At 41.3% G+C, this 20,986-nt stretch overlaps 1 protein-coding gene across 1 annotated transcript; it reads right to left on the bottom strand.

Moving 5' to 3' along the window:
• Positions 1-6,717: 6,717 nt before the first annotated feature.
• On the bottom strand, positions 6,718-18,414 carry LOC138261312 (parvalbumin beta-like). The gene is made up of 5 exons (XM_069210144.1): positions 18,309-18,414; positions 16,481-16,548; positions 14,352-14,484; positions 11,837-11,946; positions 6,718-7,047 (listed from the first exon to the last, which is right to left on the bottom strand). Exons 2-5 carry the CDS (start codon positions 16,539-16,541, stop codon positions 7,016-7,018), a joined length of 336 nt encoding a protein of 111 aa, XP_069066245.1. The 5' UTR covers positions 16,542-16,548; positions 18,309-18,414; the 3' UTR covers positions 6,718-7,015.
• Between the last annotated feature and the right edge of the window lie 2,572 nt (positions 18,415-20,986).

Below are 20,986 nucleotides of genomic sequence, written 5' to 3'. Positions count from 1 at the left end.
GTTCAGAAGGTGAATGAGAACTAAACATGCCTTTACATGTTCAGTTTAACTTTTCACATTTGTCATGCCTTCAAAGACAAAAGTCTAATGTCAGGCTATATCGTCTGACAAATTCTGGCTTATTCTTTTAGCAACACAACTGGAGTGTGAAAGAAAAGGCTGTAGGATACCAAATTGTTTCTAATACAACAACATTTAAATATTTTATATGAAACATACACATATTTCTTAATATATCAACAATTATGTTTGCACAAATGAAGCTCATTTTTGTGTAATTCTGAGATTTGATGGAAACGAAGATTTTAATGGGATCAAAACAAATCAAGGCACTTTACTTGGTGATCTGTAACGGATAAATATTTCCTGAAACCTGATTTCCTAACTTTATTGTTTGTGCACTATATAGTTTTCTCCAGTAAAACGGTATGCACATTTATTGCCCATTTCAACAGAAAACTGGCTCACTAAATGACAGTGGGCTACTACATCAGTGCTCCAAAATGCTGATGCTGCCTGCTGATTCATTGTTCCACTAAACCATTGCGCAATGAGTGAGCTTGTAAAGGAACCAAGTCTGTGTTGCAGCAGGTAGGGACATTGTCATAACTGATGGCCCTGTGGATCCCTATCTAGAAAGCAACTGTAAGGAACCAGATGATCACTGCTGAAGGTAGAACAGATCTTCAGAAAACACAGAAGCAAAATGATAAGTTGACTCTAACACTAATGGAGTTAGGAAGAAGGAAGACGTTTTTGAGGTATGTTGTGGGGTTGTAATGGAGTTTGGGACAGGACAAGGGGATCAATAGGATATTATGCATGTGCATGCTATATAAAACTGCAAATATAAACAGATAAATAAACAATTGAATAAATCAATATGACTGTGCTACCCATTACAACAACTGAGCAGAAAAGAGGGGTAGGGAAATAGATGCAGGTTTAAAGAGGACCATCTTTCTCTTGAGTACCTTCCACCTAAAGTGACCTATGCATTTTTAGGATAAAAACTTTTATAGGCAAGAAGTTTACTATGGACGTTCTTCCCCAGGATGAAGTTGGTTGCCCTAGGAGATCTTGTGTGGGTGGAGATCACTGTGTGATACAGGGGAACCCCATATGTACAATAGCAGGCATGTTGAGACAGTTTATCCACATCACAAACTAATGGGCTGGCATAAGCGTGATCACAAGGTCTTCTAATAACCTTAAAACCACTGGGGCCCATTCACCCAGCCTTTTTCTAGCTGGCCACGGCACACACAAAGCATCGGAAGATTCCACTGAGCCAGCCCATTGTTGTCCTAAAACCTCATTTAAATTCTTCAGTAGTCGCAATTTGAATGTCCACCACTTCCTTGGTTATATCCCATGTATGTTGACTTAGCACCAGCTTTCAACACCAGTGACTATGATGTATCAGATAGTTCTGTTGGAATGACTACCCATCAGTATGGGTTGGGGGAAGTGTGCATCCAGATTCTGTTACTAAGCAACCAGGCAGAAGGTCAGGATCAGTAGGCGAGCTTTCATCATACTAAAAATGAGGTCCCCAGCTGGTCATGTGCCACACTCTTCCCATTAACATATGTATAAGAGAATGGTCCTGTAAGATGGTCTGCCCCTAAGGGGACTTGTCCCTGATCTCTTATGAGCAATACGTTTATCATTACCAAGCGCTCCTTAAAAATGTAACAGGCTCGCTATATTTCTTTGTAAGTATTATGCAAGGTTGTGGCTGTGTTGCTCTCACATTCTTGTTTCTTCATCCTAGCTATTATTGATTTACTGATCTATATAGTGTGATGAGGCCTCGGTTATGCCTGTGAATCCAGTTCCATTACATTGGACTTTGAATTTTTACCTCCTGATGTGCGTTCAACATAGATGTATTGTACGTTCAGGGTGTACAATTAGCAGCTACTGCTTTGGATCAAGATAGAAGTCACTTTAATGTGGAGACTCCACACATAAATAGATAGGCCTGTCTTATATTTTTATGTTCAGAGTTGTCTGTTTGGACTGTGAACTCTCCGCAGTGGTACATTACCATTAAACTGATAGTTTGTGAACACCAAAAATATAGTAAACTTACACAAAAGTGTAAGTTCACCTTTGTGAATCAGGTCCTCAATCTTTTATGAACATTGAATTGGAGCCTCTCTGATATACATGTAAAGTACTCTGCTTTCATGCTTCACCTCTATTTTAACTTTTCCTTTGGTTGAAAACATTGAACATGATTTATGCGTGTGATCTGCTTGTAGTTCTGTTATTGACAGAGTGATTGTTGCTGATGGTCTGCATTGTTTCTATTTTCCTCCTTGGCCCATTGTTGTATTTTGTTACTAGATTTTTCAGAAGACTCCTATTGTAAGAGCCTCCCACTCTAAATGTTAACAACTTGTGGTTTTAAACTAGTTGTCCTTTGCATTGGTCTTGTGGTAACCAGCCTAATACTTTAAGGACCACATGTACGTACATTAGAAATTGCGATTTCCTAATTGCAATTCCATGTGAATCGCAATTAGGAAATCGCAATTCCAATTCTATGAAACTCCATTTAGTTTCTTTTGTGATTCCCAGTGGGTCACAAATAGACCTGCCTCATGAATATTAATGAGGTAGGTCACAATTTGCGAGTCATTGGGAATCGCAAAAAATCACAGGGATGGTGGCCTAATGTCTGTGATTGCTTTTCAATAAAACATTTTTTTTAATGCATCCCGTTTTCCTTAAAAAGGAAAACAGGATGCATTAAAAAAGAAAAAAATGAAACGTTTCAGAGTAGGTTGTGGTCCATTCACAAAGGGAAAAGGTCCTCTGGGGACCCTTTCTCATTTTCAATGGGTTACCACCAACTTTTCATTGGCGGTATATTGTGAATGTTTTACGACTGCATTTTGGTCGCAAAACATGCGTACATACCTTTCAGATTCAGTATTAGGAAGGGATGGCCTCAACACGCCCCTTCCCATTACAGAATCGCAAACCTAAATTGCAATTCGGTAACAAGTTACCGGATTGCCATTTGGGGTTTCTACATCCCAAATTTCTTTTTTCCAGGGGCAAATAGGCCGATTCTGCGACTCAACCCGTTTGGACTGGAAAAAGGCTACCTACACATGACCCTAAATGCTGAAGGCTCCAGAGTGCTTGCTAGGAGACCAACATGCGGGTGGGACGTGAAGCAACTTGTTCAATTTTAGGTCTCCAAACAGGTGCCTCTTTAACTTGTGCCTAGAAAGGGTGCAAGATATTAGGCTCTCACAAGAAACGGTGACTGTTGCCAGCATTGGCTCGTAGCCCGGTGCTAACCCAATACCCTCTAGGCACAGCAGAAATTCAGTCAGCAAGTGCACTTACTCCAACACACCATTCCTTCTAGCACTGTGCTCTTTCCAGAAGTACAGAGATAGAATATTCGTTTGAAAAAAGAGCCAGAGAGCAGACAGGGGATTTGTAGCTTGGGTTAAGCTTACCTTGCCTTCTCCTTTTATAATCTGCAGTGTAACTAACACCGTTTCTTTCTTGTGGTTAATTCACCGTGATAACAGCACTACTACCAACTAAGAAACAACACAAACAACAACCAATACACTTATTACACAGAAGAGCACACATTCAAAGACACTTAATAGATATATCTTATATTTGTGCAATAAAAGGTTCAGAAAAGCATACAGTTTCTTGACACACCACACAAAAATCTATAGAAGAACACATCAGAAGTAACTTCTAACTTCATTAATTAATTTAGGGAAAAAAGCACCAGGACCCAAAGGTTTTTCATAAGCTGCTGTCTCGGTATAGCCGATACTGGGTTTACTGAATACCAAGGCTCCATAGTCTTGATTCCACCTCAAAGATCTTTCTTCCACCACAGCATGCTCCCTGTCTCTGTGTCTCACTCTTGCAGGCTCTTTTTCATCTTTGCTTCTTCCTTTGTCACGGTTTTCCTTTCTTTTTCTCTCCTTCTCTCTCCCTTTTTTGTCTTTCTCTGGTTCAAAGTCTAAGGATGGAAAATTAGCTCTAAACGATGCCCATCACTTGGAATCACCTGCACATGCGGAGCTCGACTAACATCTACTCAACACAATCGAGGTAGGCTGGTAGTTGGCTATCATGATTACTCATAGGTTATCTCACCGCAGGCAAGGTTCATATTAAATAAGTCGGACAGCACCCAATGGATTTGGAAACACCAAAGGCCGCACCCACCAAACACTTCACCTCACTAACATATCAATGATGAAGCTTCACAAGTCAATCATATAGGCAGCCCAGGATGGAATCCTTGAAATGAAGGTTGTAAGGTGCTCGCACTCTGTTAGAATGCAAGCCATACTACACCCAGAATACACGCTGTTCATTTTTTTCTAACATGGCATGCTGAATGCATCTAGGCCAGATGCAGCAAAGGGTTTTACCCATTCTATGTCTATGGGAAAATGTGTTCGTACATATGCCCCCTAGTCACTAGCACAATGGTTGGTGCAGGAATGCAAGCCATAAAAATGTGTGCTCCATAATCCACGGAATTTTTGTTTTTCTACCAGCCGTTTTGGTTAAATGTCATTCAACTGAAAAGTATCATCTTCTAATGCATCTACACATAATCGTTTTATAGACTGATATGTCAAAAACATCACACCATGCACATCTGGAATAAACCTACAGATCTTGGATAATACTTTATTTTGCAATGTCACAAATGCTAGTTGTGCTGGAAGAATTTTCTGACTGGAGTGCTAGGCAGTGGCATCAGCTCACTTAAATTATGGGGATAAGAAAAACTCCCGGTGTTACTGAATAAGCGAGGGCAACAAATGAACAAAAACATTTTGAATTGTGACTTATGCATTTTTAGAAGGGAAGGAAGTGGTTGAGATGGCAGTCCAAGTTATTTGTGTAAAAATATGGTTCTTAGGTGCCTTATGGTGCAGTACTCCTAAATATTTGGATACCTTTTTTCATTTTTTATATTAAAAAGGAATAATTTAAATTTACAGCATTAATAAATCAAGTTGTGTAAGCTAATAAATGTGAATTCTTTTTTTCTCATCATACTTCTTCGTGAAATGCCCAAACTACCCTCCCTTATTCATTTTAAACTAAAAAACTGGAGTTATTTTTCACATTGGTGCTTTTCAATGCTCCGCCATTTCCTCCTCCAGAGCACCCCATTACAAAAGTGTCAAAAGCTGGAAAGCCATCTCTTTGAAGCCACAATATAAACTTTCATATAGGCGACATCTGGACCATCCTAGATGGAGGAGAGACAGTGGCTCTCATCCTGCTGGACCTCTCTGCAGTATTCAGCACATTCTCCCACAGCACACTCATTTGACGACTCCACGAGATCAGCATCCAAGGACCCAGTCTAAAATAGATCTCCTCATTCCACACGGGATGAACCCAAAAATCATACTGCCACCGCTCACATTGGAGTCCAAGAACCTGATCTGCGGAGTCCCTCGGGGACTCCCCCTCAGCCCCACCTTTCTTAACAGGTGCATGACATCTCTTGCCTCCTACACTGATGACACCTAACTCATCCTCTCCCTGTCAAACAACACTAACAGACCAGAACCAATTTCACCAACTGCATGACTTTGGTAGCAGAAATGAGAGAGCCAACTCCCTGCAATTTAACGTTGACCAGACAGAAGTACTTGTCTTCGTAAACAAGACCTTGCCATGGGAAAGCCACCCAACCACCAACCGAGCTATGACCAACACCAACCAACCATGCCAGAAAGCTGGGGATCACCCAGGACAATAAGCTCAACATTACAGTACAAGTTAATGCATAAAGCATGGACTGCTTCCACATCCTATGCATGAACTGAAAGACCTTCAGTAGCTGCCATAGAACACCAGGTGAACCATCACACAATCACTTATCAACAGCAGACTCGACTATGGCAACACTTCTACACCAGAACTTCCAAGCAGCTCAAAGAGAGGCTTCAGACCATCCAGAAGGCCGCAGCGAGGCTCACCCTCAGCTTCCCACGCTGAATAATGTCTCATCTCACCTCAAAGAGCTCCACTAGCTCCCCATTCACAAACTCAGCCTGTTCAGACTTTTCATGAACACATACAAAGCCTTGAACAACACCAGATCTTCTTACCTGAACAGCCAAATACATTTCCACCAGCCAGAACACCTATGCTCTGCCTTAGTCTCACTGGCACAAACCACCAGCATTCACAAAAGCACAGGAGGAGGGCTCCCTTTCTCTTACATTGCACCCAAAACTTGGAACAAACTCCCTCAGTGCATCCAATCGCAATGAAAGGAACTCTCAGCTTACTCCTGCTCTGGTTGCTGCATGTCCTCACAGCTGATGAGCTCACACAACAAATCAACATAACAAGGAAATGTGCAGTGGTTTGTTCAAAGTTGTTTTCTGGGCTCACATCAATCACCACTGCCATTTCCCTGCATTTGAACAAACTTCGAAACCTGTGAAAAGAAATATTATATTTTCCATTCCCTTTCTTAAATGCCTCTAGGTCTGGGGATGCTGCAGCACCTGCCCCACCCCTTTGTTCCAGTGCTGCTGACAAATATATAACTTTCTTGTCTGATGGCGGCATCAGGCAGTGAACAGGATATCAGCGAGTAGTTGAACCCTAGAATAGGCCGGAAGCGATTCAGACATTCCCGCCCCAAAATGAAGCAGAAAATAAAAGCGACTTAGCACGTTGTCAAGGTTTCCTTGCTCTTTATTTTTCTTGTTCCATTCACAACCTCAACATTGTAATTGGTCGATATCACTGCTCGCCTTCCAAATAAAGTTGTTAAGACGTGACAGCGTTTGAGCAGAATACCTGTAAACAGTGAAATCTAGCAACAGTCCCGGTAACAGGAGTTCACTTCCGGGCATTGAACCAATGCCGGAGACAGTATAAAAATGTACAAATATGTGCCGACTGTGGGTGAAGTGCCTGTCGGGGGGAAATGAAAAAGGCTGTCCATGATGAACCGCTGCTCTGGATGGGTTTATGCTGATGACTTCACGAGGGCTTGGAACTCTGAGAAGAGAAAAAGAGGCAGACCGTTAACCTGGTTGGTCGGAAAGAGAGGAAGAAGATAAGATAAGGGCGGAGGGCATATCACATGATTATATCCATAATGCCAACACACAGTCATGCTGGAGAATCCTATTTTTTAAAGCCAAAACTGGCCTAGTTTTAGTTGTTTCCCAGTGCTGAATTTGAGCCGGTGGTTGCCGGTGCTGCACACTGGCACTTATTTCTGGGCACAGGCACTTATTTTTCTTGTTTATACATTGACCCAGAGTATGACAATAAAAAATACAACAGGGGGAAAGAAACAGAAAGAAAAATACCGAAAAAGGAATGGCAAGGAGAGAAAGCAGGGACCAAAAGAAACCATGCAGGAGAGAGTTTGAGGGGCAGGGAGTGTCCAATGAGGGATCAAAATTTCATGAGGGGATATTAAGACTACCAAGCCACATCCCTTTTCGGCACAGGCAGAATCGTCTGAGCGATAGTTTGGGCCCCAGCACTCAATATTTAACAAATGAAGCACTGCCCCCCCGCCCCCCCTCCCCCCCAAAATGCTCTGCTCCCTGCTCTTAAATGTAAATTAAGTCAATTCCCCTGAGTCAAACTCGACAGCTACCTGTAAACGACTTCAGATGGCACCAACGAATCAACCTAAAGGTCCAGGAAGCTTTACCCTATGTTACAGGTGTGCACTACTCAAGAACAAATCAAGATACTAGAATGAAGAAAAGGCTAAAAAATATGTTTTCTGAGTCTGCTGTAACTCCGCATTTATTTATTTATTTATTTAGGGGTAATAGCGTGTTATTTAACCTGTAAATTTCATGTAACCCAAAAACTCAATAAAAAATATAACAAAAAGGAGTGGGTAAAACTGGGAGAAGGAGAGACCCTTCTAATGAAGGAAAAATCAAAGACCTGACCTCATCAGGAAAGATAAAAGAAAAGATTTTATTTACGTGCCACAGGGCACAGGTTTGAGAGGTCAAGTCTAAGGAGTCCAATTTGCGAAACTCACACACAAGCTTTTATTCTCTCAAACCACAAAGGGGTAACTAGGCATTTCATATATTGTTCAATTATCATTTGTCACCAGATCAGTTTCTTGAACATTACAGCTAACATTCCAGTTACAATTTCATAACATTTGTACATAAGGTCAGATAGGCAAAAACAGTGACAATAGTTACAAAATAGTGGCCTGAGTGCGCCCCACGGTGATCATGGGGAGGTTCCAAAATGTTCCGTTCTAAATATTTAGGGGGGACACTGGAATTTAACATAAAAATGAAACCCAAGTCTTCAGAATCTGTCTGCTTGTATGTTCCCCTCTTATCCATAGATGCTCTGTGATTGTGTATGTCCGCCTGTTGTCCACCATGTGTTACAAGTTATCTTTCTCATGCTACTGACCCCACTACCATAGGCAGAAGAACCAGACAGGATTGTCCTCTGTGACCACTGTTATTTGCTGTGGTGCTAGAGCCTCTGGCAATAAGGATGTGATGCACTCAGGAGATCATGGGGATACCTTTCGAAGGCCTCATGCATAAGGTCAATCTTTTTGCTGATGATCTCCTACTCACTCTGACACACCCTGACACCTCACGCCCGGCAGTAGTGACCTACCTGAATGTTTTTGACATGGTCTCCGGTTTCAAAGTCAGCATGACAAAATCCAGTATTTTGAACCTAACCATTCCAACCACTGACGTATCCAAGTTGCAACAACTAGCACCCTTTAAATGGTCTCCTACACTAAAATATCTAGGCCTCACCATAACACTCACGTTGACCACCTGGTCAGCAACCAATTGGTTGCCCCCGCATCGTGTGCTTACCGAGGACCTTAGACACTGGAAACATTTAGATATCTCATGACTGGGTAGAGTTAATGTTGTTAAAATGAATATCGAATACAAACAAAGAAGGGCTAATATGTCGGGAGTGTTTAGAGAAAAGTTGGTCCTGTGTACGGTGCTCCCATCATAATACCAAAAAAACAAAAGTACACAGTTCCAGCCAATAGACTAGTACAAATGTATACAGTAAGTAATAGAGTCTATGAGTCTGCTCTTATTAGAACAAGAGCCCTCACTCACCAAATGGTGACATGCTTCATCATCAGGCTTTTGCTCCTCGTCAGACCGGCACTACAATGCCTGAGGGGCCCCTCGAGGGGCATTGCAGTGCCGGCCTGACGAGGAGCAAAAGTCCGATGATGAAGCATGTCACAAATTGGTGAGTAAGGGCTCTTGTTCTAATAAGAGCAGATTCATAGACTATTACTTGCTGTATACATTTGTACTAGTCTATTGGCTACTTTTGTTTTTTTGGTTAAAATGAATATCCCTGCCAGGGTCTTGTATCTACTCCAAAACCTTCCCACCCCCATACCTCTGGATGATAAGCAACGTCTACAGCATGAGCTACGGTCATTCATCTGGGGTGGGAAGAAATCTCTAGCATCCACTACCCTTTTGATGCAGCCTAGAGACAGGGAAGGCCTGGAGTGCCCAAATCTGTTAGAATATTGTTGAGGAGTGCACCTGCGCTTTAGCTCTGCCTGGATGGCTCATATAAGTGAATCCCATTGGTTCCACATGGACAGAGCAAGTTGCTTGTATGCCATTGTGGGACTTCACCTGGCTCCCAAACATGCTCGCCCCTGTAGCGCATGCGTGACAACACCGACTAAAACATTCTTGAAATATGGGATAAGTTGGATACATCACACGGACTAACCACCTTCTTTTTCCCCAAACACCCCGATCTCCTGCAACCCAGCCTTTCGACCTGCATTGTCCCCCCAAGCTTTCCGGGCATGGACTGATAAAGACTGTAGGACCCTGAGTTACCTTTGTCGGGGAACTGATTTAATGACCTTTGAGCAATGTCAGGAGGCATTCAACCTCTCAGATGGGGTCTGACTGGAATATTTGCAGCTGCTTCACTGGGGGATACATCCTTATACATCCTGCGGTCATGCATCCCTACACCCCGTTTGAGACACTGGTTCAGACCACTAGTAGGATGAAGGGGCTTATCTCTAACACTTACCGCACTGCTCAACACTCTACATATATACCTGATCACTCCTACCAATAGCCATGGCCTGGGGACATGGTAGAAGACATCACACCCAAACAATGGAACACCCTACGGCGCAATATTCCTAAAACATACTGTAGCCTCTTCCTGCAGGAAAAACGGTCTATAAGCTCATGTACCGGTGGCACTACACCCCTTCCCATTTATCAACCATTTACCTGGGCACCTCCTCACTTTGCTGGATATGTACGTAGGCTGTGGATGACTATAGTCATACCAGGTGGACATACCCTCCCATAAAGATGTTCTGGAAGGACATTCTTAGTCACATTAAAGATGTTCTGGATTACCCCCTCCCCGCCACCTCCCTCACAGTTATATTGGGTATACAACCCCTGGACCTGGTATCTATGACTGCAGTAGATTGGATACTCATAAACCACGTCCTCCATGCAGAGCGACAACTGATTACCCTTGCCTGGTAACAGCCCACCCCACCCTCCTTACCATATTGGCTCACCTGCCTTTGGCAAACTATGGCATTAAAACAGCTTAGCCATAAATTGTGTGGTATAGAAGCAAGGTTTTGCAAAATCTGACACCCTCTTTTAGCCTATCTTTCCTGAACAGAGTTTACCTGCTTTAACCCACGGAGGCTAAAGATGCTGGAATTGTTTACCTATTATTGATGTTGTTGAGGCCCTGTAAACATTTCCACTACATTACACCTTAGAAATAGCTCAGCCTAGTCCCGGACCACCGGCTCTCCTTGACACCTCATATTCTGTGCTTTTGTATCATGCTGACCTGAACAGAGTTGGTAAATATACCTTGTTGTAGTGTTCTGATTTTCCTTTTCCTTCGTTGTCCCCGTCACCCCCGCAAACCTGCAAAACGTATTGGCCATCATTTTATGTTGCTTTCCATAATTGCAGCTGCACTGCTGGCTTCGCCATTGAGGCATTCAGCGGACTTCTTTGCTCTTTGCTCTTCTAATATTGCTGTTCATAATGTATCGCTAACACCAATGCTTTCTTATGCCTTTTGGTGGTGTAATAATATATACTTCATATTGAAAATGTAAATTTATAAATTCTAATAAACAGAGTTTGAAACAACAAGTCATCTTTCTATGTGACCCACCATATATGGTGACATGTTTGAGACTGGCAAGCAAGAAATCATCATGGTTCAAGTCAAAGTTAAGTCATACATGCTCCTGGCATGACTATCATGTGCAAACATAGGCCATTGCCTGGCAGGATATCCTTAACAAGCATTTACAAGGTAATAGGTCTCACATTTGCTCCAGTTATAGCTATTGGTGTTATAATTTCCAAACTGGACTTTTCTTGCCACATCATTTGAAAATGAAAAGTAAAACATTAGTTGACATAAGCGAGCCAATTCAAAAAGTGCCATGACCGACATGAACATGAGCGCGAAGGAGAGAAAAAAGGAAAAAGAAGGTTGCTCACAGTCAAACATATCGGCAATTTTGCAACTATCTAGGTAATAGGGTCAGTCTGCAAGGCAGTAAGAAAACCTCCCTGTAAAAAACGTAAAACATTTACCAGTGGTAACAAAGGATTCTTGAAAGGCAAGTCCATGAACGAGTGAAAGTGATGGGCGTGGTTAAAATCCCATAATACTTACAACAGGTCAAAGCGCTTGCACGCTCCACCTAAAATGCTTTGAGGGCAGAAAGGGGAGATAAATATTGCAAATAAGGGTATTTTACCATCAACGCCGATCTTCCCATCACCATCAGAGTCACCTGCGCAAAGGAAAGCCTGGGTCTCACTATCGCTCAGAGCTCTGGCGGAGGAGCAGAAGTTCTGCAGGAAGAGCCTGGAAGCAGGAAAGCACACAGCCATTTAGCAGAAATAGTAATTCATAAGTACACTGTAAAAACTCATTTGCTTCTAGACACTAGCGAGGCATATGTGTATTTTATCCTTTCTAGTCAGTGTCCTGCCTGGCTTTAAGAAAGTGATTCAGTGACCTATCAGTGATGTCTTACTATAGCATAACTCAGATGTGCTGATATTGTCAACCGCAGTAGCAGTCAGGATTGACTTTGTGATTTGCGTGTTATAGAAAGAAAGGTGCACCAGGATCGCCAAACTAGTGGACTACACTACCAGGGTAAAACTGTGACACTTCCCCCACTTCAATGTAAGTCAACCTGCAAAATTATCTTCACACTTTCTACTGCAAAATCTTACTCTCAGTTCTTCCCACACATTGGCTTGTGTGGGCCACTGACTTGCACATCACGCAGATTTCTGCAACAGATACACGGACCCGAAGAGCTATCCGATCAGGTTCAAAGCAAGCTTGGAGCAATTGGGACACTTTTAATAACGGGAATAGCCAAAAAAATGCCAACCTTTTAAAGAGGAAATTCAGCATGCTTAAAATACAAACGTGCTTAAAGTACCCCTTCTGGCGAGGAATGCCTCGTGAACATTCCTACACTTTATAAAGACCTGTTTTTTATATTTGAAATTCTATCTCATCCCCTTCTTCCACTCTTGTACCGAGACTGGGAGTTTTACAAGCCCGATTGGCACTGCGTTGCATTTAGTTCCTAGCCATAAATAAGGCTGAAGGGATCAGCCTGTCACCAGTCCTTAATTTGTAGATTAAAACGCGTCAGTGCCCAAAGACCTCTTTTGAAACACGTGGCTGCTCAATTGTAGTGTGCTAGCACAAAATACTGAGGCATGGCAATCCTGAAGCTTCTTTAATCCATTTGCAGCCGCTCCCCGCCCCTCTTGCACACTCTTACAGCTTTCTGCTTTCTCCCTTTGTGACGCGTTCCTGCCTTTATCTTCCTCCGTATTTCCCATCAGTGCTTTTTGCGCAGTAAAAGCTTGATGCAAAAAAATAAGTGCAGGCCCTCAAAAATAAGTGCCAGGCCCCCACTGGAAACCATCGGCTCAAATTAGGCACCGCCTGTCACCTCACTTAACTATTTCCTTTTATATTTCTTAGGTAAAACATTTACACCTAAAAGTTGAAGCTTGAAAGCAACTGGACTTCTTAAAAAATAGCATGACTTCCAAGTTTGAATCTGGTGTTAGGCAAGACCTTTTGGCTTTACTAAGATTATATGTTTAGTATAGTTTTTATGGTCTTTCAGAAAGACTTCGGCTTCATTTCTTCCTCCCACTACAGCATACTCCTTGTAGCAATGAGCCCATTTCAGCCATTGGCTAACTTCACTGTGAGTGATGACTTTTTGTCCTTTCACAATGAGCACAGCCACACTCAAAGGAGTTGCCAGGGACTACTAAACCAATGTGTGTGTTTTGAGATAGAAAATATATTTTTGCTTTTAGCCAAAGTTATTTTTAGATTGACGAGATCCAGACAGGTGCACCAGCAAAAAAGTGTAGCAAACACCATGACAAAATAAAACAAGTATTCACAAAGCCAAAAGGCTGACAGTGCAGGCCAGAATGTATGGCTTTGCCAAAGCTTGTTTTAGGTGTTAAAGTTATGACGTATTTCAAATAATAAGTTAAACACTAGAGAAAGCCCACTTATCACTGTTCACCTTCCCACCCAATGCTTCATTTGTAAAAGAATAAGTGCTGGTGCCCAAACATTTCATCCGAAACCTGTAGCTGACACTGCTCAATGTTGGAGTTGCCGAATACCAAGGCTGTCTAGTCTTTATTCCACCCATGCCAGTTTTCATTCGCAACCAGATAGTCCCTGCCCCTCTGTCTCACTCTTGCAGGTTCTTTTTCATCCCTGCGATCTCCCTATATCACTGTCAGTCATTCTCTTTCTTTTTCTCCCCCTCCCAACTTTTCTGCATTTTGAATTCTTGTTTGGGACCAAAATCCAATGACTAAAAAATAAGTCCAGTCACCAAAAAAGATTGCCTGTAGACCGCAACTGCAACAACCAGCTCAAATGAATCACTGATCACACCCTTTTATTTATCTTATCTCCACAAAGCAGTTATACCCCCAAATACATGTCTGACTATTGGCTACTCTAGACCTTTGACAATAACCAATTCTATCCTGTCAAATATCTATAAAGTGTAGAAAAAACCATCAGGACAACTAGGTGCTCAAGCAGACTGAACCAAGAAAATTACACAAATGAATGTGTCTTCTGTGCCTTTGTTCACTGTTTCAGAAACAGCAAGTGCTGTCTCATGGTTATGCCAGGCCATTCCGGCCCCACCAGAAAACAAACACATCTTTACAGATGGCAGACAGATCGTAACTCACCTCAGTTCACCCTGTTCAACAAATCCACTCTTGTCCTGGTCTATGATGTCGAAGACCTGCTTGACCTCGGCAGGAGACTTGCCGCACAAACCAACTACGGAGAAGAAGTGTTTGTAGTTGAAGGACTCAGCAGCTTCAGAAAACAGAGAGAAACCTTGTTACTGTCAGAACTTTCCTCACATTTCTATGTCCTCATCACTGACAGAATCAAAGGCGAGGGAGCTAGAAGGATTATTCTCAAAGTATTCAATTTTACTTTGGACCTTTTTTATAAATATCATTCATGCAAAAATGATGCAGTATAAGGTCCCACATTCTATGCACAATACTTGCTATTTTATGCAGTACTTGGTTACTGTACATAAATTGGACCTGTCATCAAAAGTAACTTTCCATTTCCATCCCGTTTTGTAAGTTGCACTGTACTTGAAAAAACCTTCTAGGACTATATGTTTAGTGGCAAAAATAAATCTACAAGCACGAACATGCAAGGTACTGTTGACTAAAAAGCCAGGGCCAAATAATGGTGCAGTTGATGACATGGGTCTGGTTGATAAATTGGAAAACTTGATATTCCTTAATGCAAAATGGCTTGCCCCTATGTTAGGTTTGAGTAGCTCTCAAAGGATGTTACGTATTACATTGTACAGAATGCATGGGACTACTGTGCACAGAATTGATGTTTCCGACCAGTATTCCAACTCTTGTACAGTGCAATTAAAAGTTTTCAGGCCTAGAATTCAAGGATTAGGGGTCCCTCGTTGCATGTGTCTCCCACGTTCCTGGTCTGTTTCCACACAGATGTTTCACCTGCTCACAGATGGTGGAATTGGGAAGCAGAAACTCAAGTGCACCCATTTAATTCATAACTGTGTGCGGGATACCATCCCACACAACTAGTAAGCAGGCCTTTTGATTTTCTTTGCTTTCCGGTACTTATTGTATTACTTTTATAATGAGAAATCCCAAACAACAAGCACCACAATGCAGTGAATGAACAGGACCAGTTGAACTGTCCACACATGGCAATAGACAATCCAGGATCTCTGTTGATGCCCAAAATGACATGACTTCAGAAGCAACTTCAATGAATCCTGACTTTCTAGTATTGGTGGGATTTGCAGGCTCACGCTTACAATGGGACAGTAAAAAGACAGCGCTAGAATGCTTAGTCTGGATAGTATGTAAGGGAAGGACAGTCAGAATATGGCACACATCCATGCTGGATATTTAGTTTGGTCATCAGCAAATTATTTCAATTCAATCGGATGCACTACATGGGTTTAATGATTTGGACTAACAATGTCAAGCTTAAAATCATTAGGAAATTCTATTAGTGAAGTAGAAATTACAGCTGATACCAATAGATGCCGTCAATTGATTTCAGGTTGCAAGTGTCTAAAAACCCAATTCTAGGTGAACTCATCGCAGGGAACTTACCCTAACTTTTCCCCTGCTGGTGATGTCCTCGAGATGATTTCCCTATTTATTTATTTTTTAGATACACAAATTAAGCCCCCACCGGGGTCTCTCCAGCAAGATGAAGAAGATTCACACCTACCCCATCGGCAGTCCCTTTCCTTCTCCAGACTCTCATCTTGCATACCTGAAAGCCCCATCATCACTTTCTCCTCTTGCACTTTCTCTTTTATTTCCTGAGGAAGTGGTGAATGTAATATCTATGGTTGGGGATCATTTTTTTTTATCTGGGTCCTCATTGTGGTCCACCGAAAATAAAAATTCCGGAAATACTCAATTTCAGGCAACTTCTCTCAATCCTTTCCCTTCACTGATTTGTTCAGTACAAATAGTCCAGAGTAGAATGTAGAGATGGGGAATGTGTGTGATGAAATCATTTCATACCCAAATGCTAATATGGTATCAAATGGCAGCAATGAGCACCATTTGTAAGTGGTACAATGTTTATGCTTGTTATATCAGTTTTTCCCTATGGCAAAATCAAAAATTATAATTCAAAATGCAAAAGATTCAAGGTAACAGAGAAAAATTGTACGTTGAGATATATCAAAAATATTTACCTTACTTATGTATTTAATTTTCTGTAGTCTCTTTTGTGTGTAATAATTAGAAAACACCCAATTTAACAACATAGAGGCTCCAAGCATTACCTTTTACACTACACAGCGCAGCTTCAATGTCTTTGGCGGATAAAATATCGGTGATGTACATGGTTGAGCTAAAAAATAAATAGAAAACACAAACAGTCTCTTAAAAGAAGGTCCTTGCACTGTCCTCTGGCAGGCTCTGTGATGACTACAGAAGATGTCTGTATAGTAGTACTAACAGTAAGCACGGCCTAGTGCACAGGGCCAAAGACTTGGTGCGGTGGTGCAGGGTCACTGAACTAGTGCAGGTCCTAATAAATGCAGAAGGACAGACAGGCGACTTGAAGAAGTTCAGAGACCCGAGGGACTTCCTCCACCACCTGAGATTACTGGAAAAGGTGATGGGTATTCGTGGATGGGTTGCAAGGGCTTGGACTCAGTTTTCTTATACAGTTACAAGCCTTTGAGAAAGTGTATATGGCAAAGATTAAGGCACATTCTTCAGTTGTTTTATTTTTAGTTCATGTGTCGAGCCACAAGTGCCTATTTTATATTTTAAGTTATGCACTGTATTTATAATATACTTTACTTGAAATTCATATAAAGTATGCCTTAAAAATCAACTTATGTTACTTTCACAGTGAAACATTTTGTACTCATGGTGTATTATGCATGTTCTACCCTCCTAAGAAACGTGTGTTATGCGTTCCATACATAGATGTGATTTTAATCATGTTATACAAACTCGATATATAAAAGCATAAAACAGAATTTTGTATATTTAATAACACACCGTATGTGACAAGTGAAATGCGTATAATGCATTTAGGACAAAAAAGAGTTTTGGTATTGTTTAATGGATGCCCGATGTACATAAGTACAGTATCATATTGCAAATTAGAAATGAAATTCAACAGCAGATTTACCTTTTCATGTGTTGTTTATCTGAATAATTGTTGGATCTACTGTTTGCATCATATATATTTAGAAGTATATTTGCGGATTGCATGTTTTAGCATGCACACCACATGTTGCATAAAAAGTCCTCACTGTAAGCATAGAGTGTGTAGTACATAACTATATATTGTATATTTTAGCTTACCTCAGTTGTATAGTATGCAGTGTTTGTTGTATAGATGGACCTTGAATGTTCTATATATTCATAGTTGTATTCTTTATATGCAGTTTTATACTTTATCATAACACACTATTATTAATTCATGTATATACTCTTAATATAAAAGGTCGCCCAATTCCGTAAACTGTATGCAAAATTACAAGTGCATATATAAATGTTAATTTAATACTTGTTGAACTGTAAAGCTTTTACATAGTTAAGCTGAAATGCTACTGGTGTTATAAACTGAATATTGAATTCAAGGATGTGTGCTACCATTAAGCAAACTGAAGATGATGACAGTTCATTTAAATGCTATTGGAACCATTGAATGTATTTTTTATATGCACTGGGTTGCAAATTGTATGTTTTAGCATAGTTCATGTAAATGCATATTACACACTTACTGCATAGGTTAACATGAAAATGTTTTTGTCATCAGTCAATTGATATTCTAATAAACTAAAACACAGTTAGTTGTACATGACATCTTTACTTTGTAGCCTATCTGAACTTTTGTACATTGCAAAAGGATGCTGTGTGTTTGTGTGTGGGGGGGGTGTTCCCCTAGGTATACTAACATCACTACATTGCATATATCAATTTCCACTGTATAGTTCTAATGTTTTCATAAGAAGCCGTTATTTAGCATAATGTAAACTAAAAAAAACATATTTTAATGTAAATTCTAGTGGATGTGTTAAATAATGTGTTGCAGCTCTAAGCAGTGGACAGGCCGGGCCACCTCAGCTCAGAGTGGTCGCTGCGCCTTACCTTTGGTATCTTCTGGAGCGGACGAAGAGGTGATCTGACTGGCAGTGGAGCGGGTGCTGTGTGCCACCCTCGGTTCTGCTGCTGCCTTTATATACCTTAGCTCTGATCCATTTAGAGATCTGATGCCAGCGTCACAGCCTGGGAATGGTGTCAGATGAGCCTGCCCTACTAATCATCTCGCACTATTTTTATCTCAAGAGAATACATTTGATATTTGCAAACGAAATTAGATAAGTGATCAGATCTAAGTAAGAAAATGTTTTGGTGTTAGATTTCTTCTGCATTAAGTTGAAGTTAATAGCCTAGTCATGGATCAAATGGACTCCAGCAGTGGTGAAAAGATAACAGTGAAGGGGGCATCGGGCACATCTTGGGGGGACAAGAACTGGCTAAACATTGTATGTAGTAGAAAGGCAGTTTATTAGGTTGTATGAAGCTGCCAGAGAATTCTATGACATCACAGGGAATACAGAACGCAGCCCTGAAGCCACGAAACCCTGAGGCAACTTCATACAACCTGACATTATCGAATTAAATATACTTTATTATACAAGAGACCATAAGACCATGTTGTGACACTTGCTTTAGCATCGTTGTTTCTCCGTAGTGAAAGTACCTTTCTCTCTTTTTTCCAGTCTAATGGGACAGTGAGTATTATTAAAAAAATACAAAAAAAACAACATGAAGGACCACCAAATGTAAACCTAAAAACAGTTCATCATCTCGGTGCTTCTCATCAAGGCTCCTGTCACAGAGAACAGTTGAAGAACAGCTGTGTTTACACATGCTCCTGGCTCCCCTATACCATCCTCTCCAGTTTTAAAATCAACTTGAAATGGCTCCCTCCTCTTACATTCCATCTGCTGAGCAGAATCAGCCTCAATGAAGAAGTCAGGTGGGTACTGGTATTTCATTGAAGAACTGTTACTCGCTAATTGTGCTTCTCCGACGTCATAAACTGTGATACCAGTACAGCTGTGATGTCAGGACTGGTCTCAGCTATTGTTGGCTGAACGAATAGCAGGATATGCTACTAGTTTGGGTATGGTGGAGCAATAGGGCACAATGACTTGTGCAAACTCTGTGCAGGTTAGACCTTTAATGTTGGTCTGCACTCGTGAGTAGATTACAAAGCAGTGCATTGCCGCAATAAATTACAAACTAATATAATACCACAGTAAATTACAAAGCAGTGTAGCACCACAGTATAAATACAAGCAATGCAATACCACATTAAATTACAAAGCAGTGTAGCACTATAGTATAAATACAAGCAATGCAATACCACAGTAAAAAACGAATTCAGTACCACAGTACATTGCAAAGCAATGAAATGCCACAGTAAATTTCAAGGTAATGCAATACTACAGCAAATTACGAGTTCATTACCACAGTAAATTACAAAGTAATGCAATGCCACAGTAAGTTACAAAGCAGCGTAGCACTACAGTATAAATACAAGCAATGGAATACCACCATAAATTACGAGTTCAAAACCACAGTATGTTACAAAGCAGTGCATTACCACAGTAAATTACAAAGCAGTGCAATGCCACAATAAATTGAAAAGCAACACCACAGTAAATTACAAAGTGATGCATTACCACAGTAAATTACAAACTAATGCAATACCGCAGTAAATTACAAATGCAATACCACCGTAAATTACAAAGCAGTGCAATGCCACAGTAAACTTTAGAGCAAGGTAACTTTAATATGGTTATTATGCGACGCTGGCTTGAGACTCAGACATGGGATTCATTTTTCACCCAAGATGCTGATGGCATCCAGAATTGGTGCCCTCGATATGCTGAAAATGTTAACGAGCCTGACTAATGGGCGTGGCCTGTCAGTTAATTTGTTCAGCAAGATTAATACTTGTGTAGAACGGCGGGCTACAAAAAAGGATAAAAATAGCAGACTGGTGATGGACAGACAGTGCCAAGAGGGCAGGGAAGAGGAGGCTGGTGCAAAGGGCAGCTGGAGGGCAGGGGTCTGGCCAGACCGGCTGGCAACTGGAGAATCATACTTCTCAGCGTTTCTGCCAGAGCCAAACTTGCCCTTTGTGTATGAGAAAACAGCAGCGAGGGAAGTGAGCTCGAAGATACGCGGAAGACGCCTCTGTACTGTTGAGCCAAGCTCCATAAATGTAATATCCATGCTCATCGCCCTTTCAAGTTGTCTTCATGTGATGTGCCCACATTTGGTGCCACTCTCCACCGGTATCGCGAGTTTTATGCATTCAACATGATATTTCACGCAAACGTTGAAATAAGAGGCAGATCGCATTTGTTCCTGATGGCGAAATGCAACTGGAGTACAAATATAAACATTTCCGAGAACACCATGCAAAATTGCACTTGCCATAAAATACACGTTAAAATGAAAGTGACTTGCACAAAAATATCTCACAGCCCTTGTCCGAAGTGCAGAGCAGAGAACGTTCCCATGGTTAATAGCGTTCAAAACCACTGTTGAAGAAGTGTTCTTTAGTAATATTTAAGTATTTAGTTTTTCCTTGGGCAAGGTTAATGACAGACCTACACCAGGTTGGGACGAGGCCAACTGACCATCAACATAAACACACGCTATTAATGTACCCCTGTTGTGTGAATCAGCCTATTTCTAGATGGCATTGGCTCTTAAGTGGGGGCTCATTTAGCCTGCATTGCCTTAAC

The sequence above is a fragment of the Pleurodeles waltl genome, chromosome 10 (assembly GCF_031143425.1).
Source record: "Pleurodeles waltl isolate 20211129_DDA chromosome 10, aPleWal1.hap1.20221129, whole genome shotgun sequence".
In the NCBI taxonomy this organism is placed as follows: domain Eukaryota; kingdom Metazoa; phylum Chordata; class Amphibia; order Caudata; family Salamandridae; genus Pleurodeles; species Pleurodeles waltl.
The sequence above is the reverse complement of the archived record's forward strand: the minus strand, read 5'-3'. Positions and strand labels throughout refer to the sequence as shown.

Coding starts and splice junctions, on each gene's coding strand:
- LOC138261312 (XM_069210144.1), bottom strand. CDS start 16,541: ATGTACATCACCGATATTTTATCCGCCAAAGACATTGAAGCTGCGCTG. Junction 14,485..16,480: donor TGCGCTGTGTAGTGTAAAAG/GTAATGCTTGGA, acceptor TGTTTTCTGAAG/CTGCTGAGTCCTTCAACTAC. Junction 7,048..11,836: donor TGGGAAGATCGGCGTTGATG/GTAAAATACCCT, acceptor TTCTCTTCTCAG/AGTTCCAAGCCCTCGTGAAG.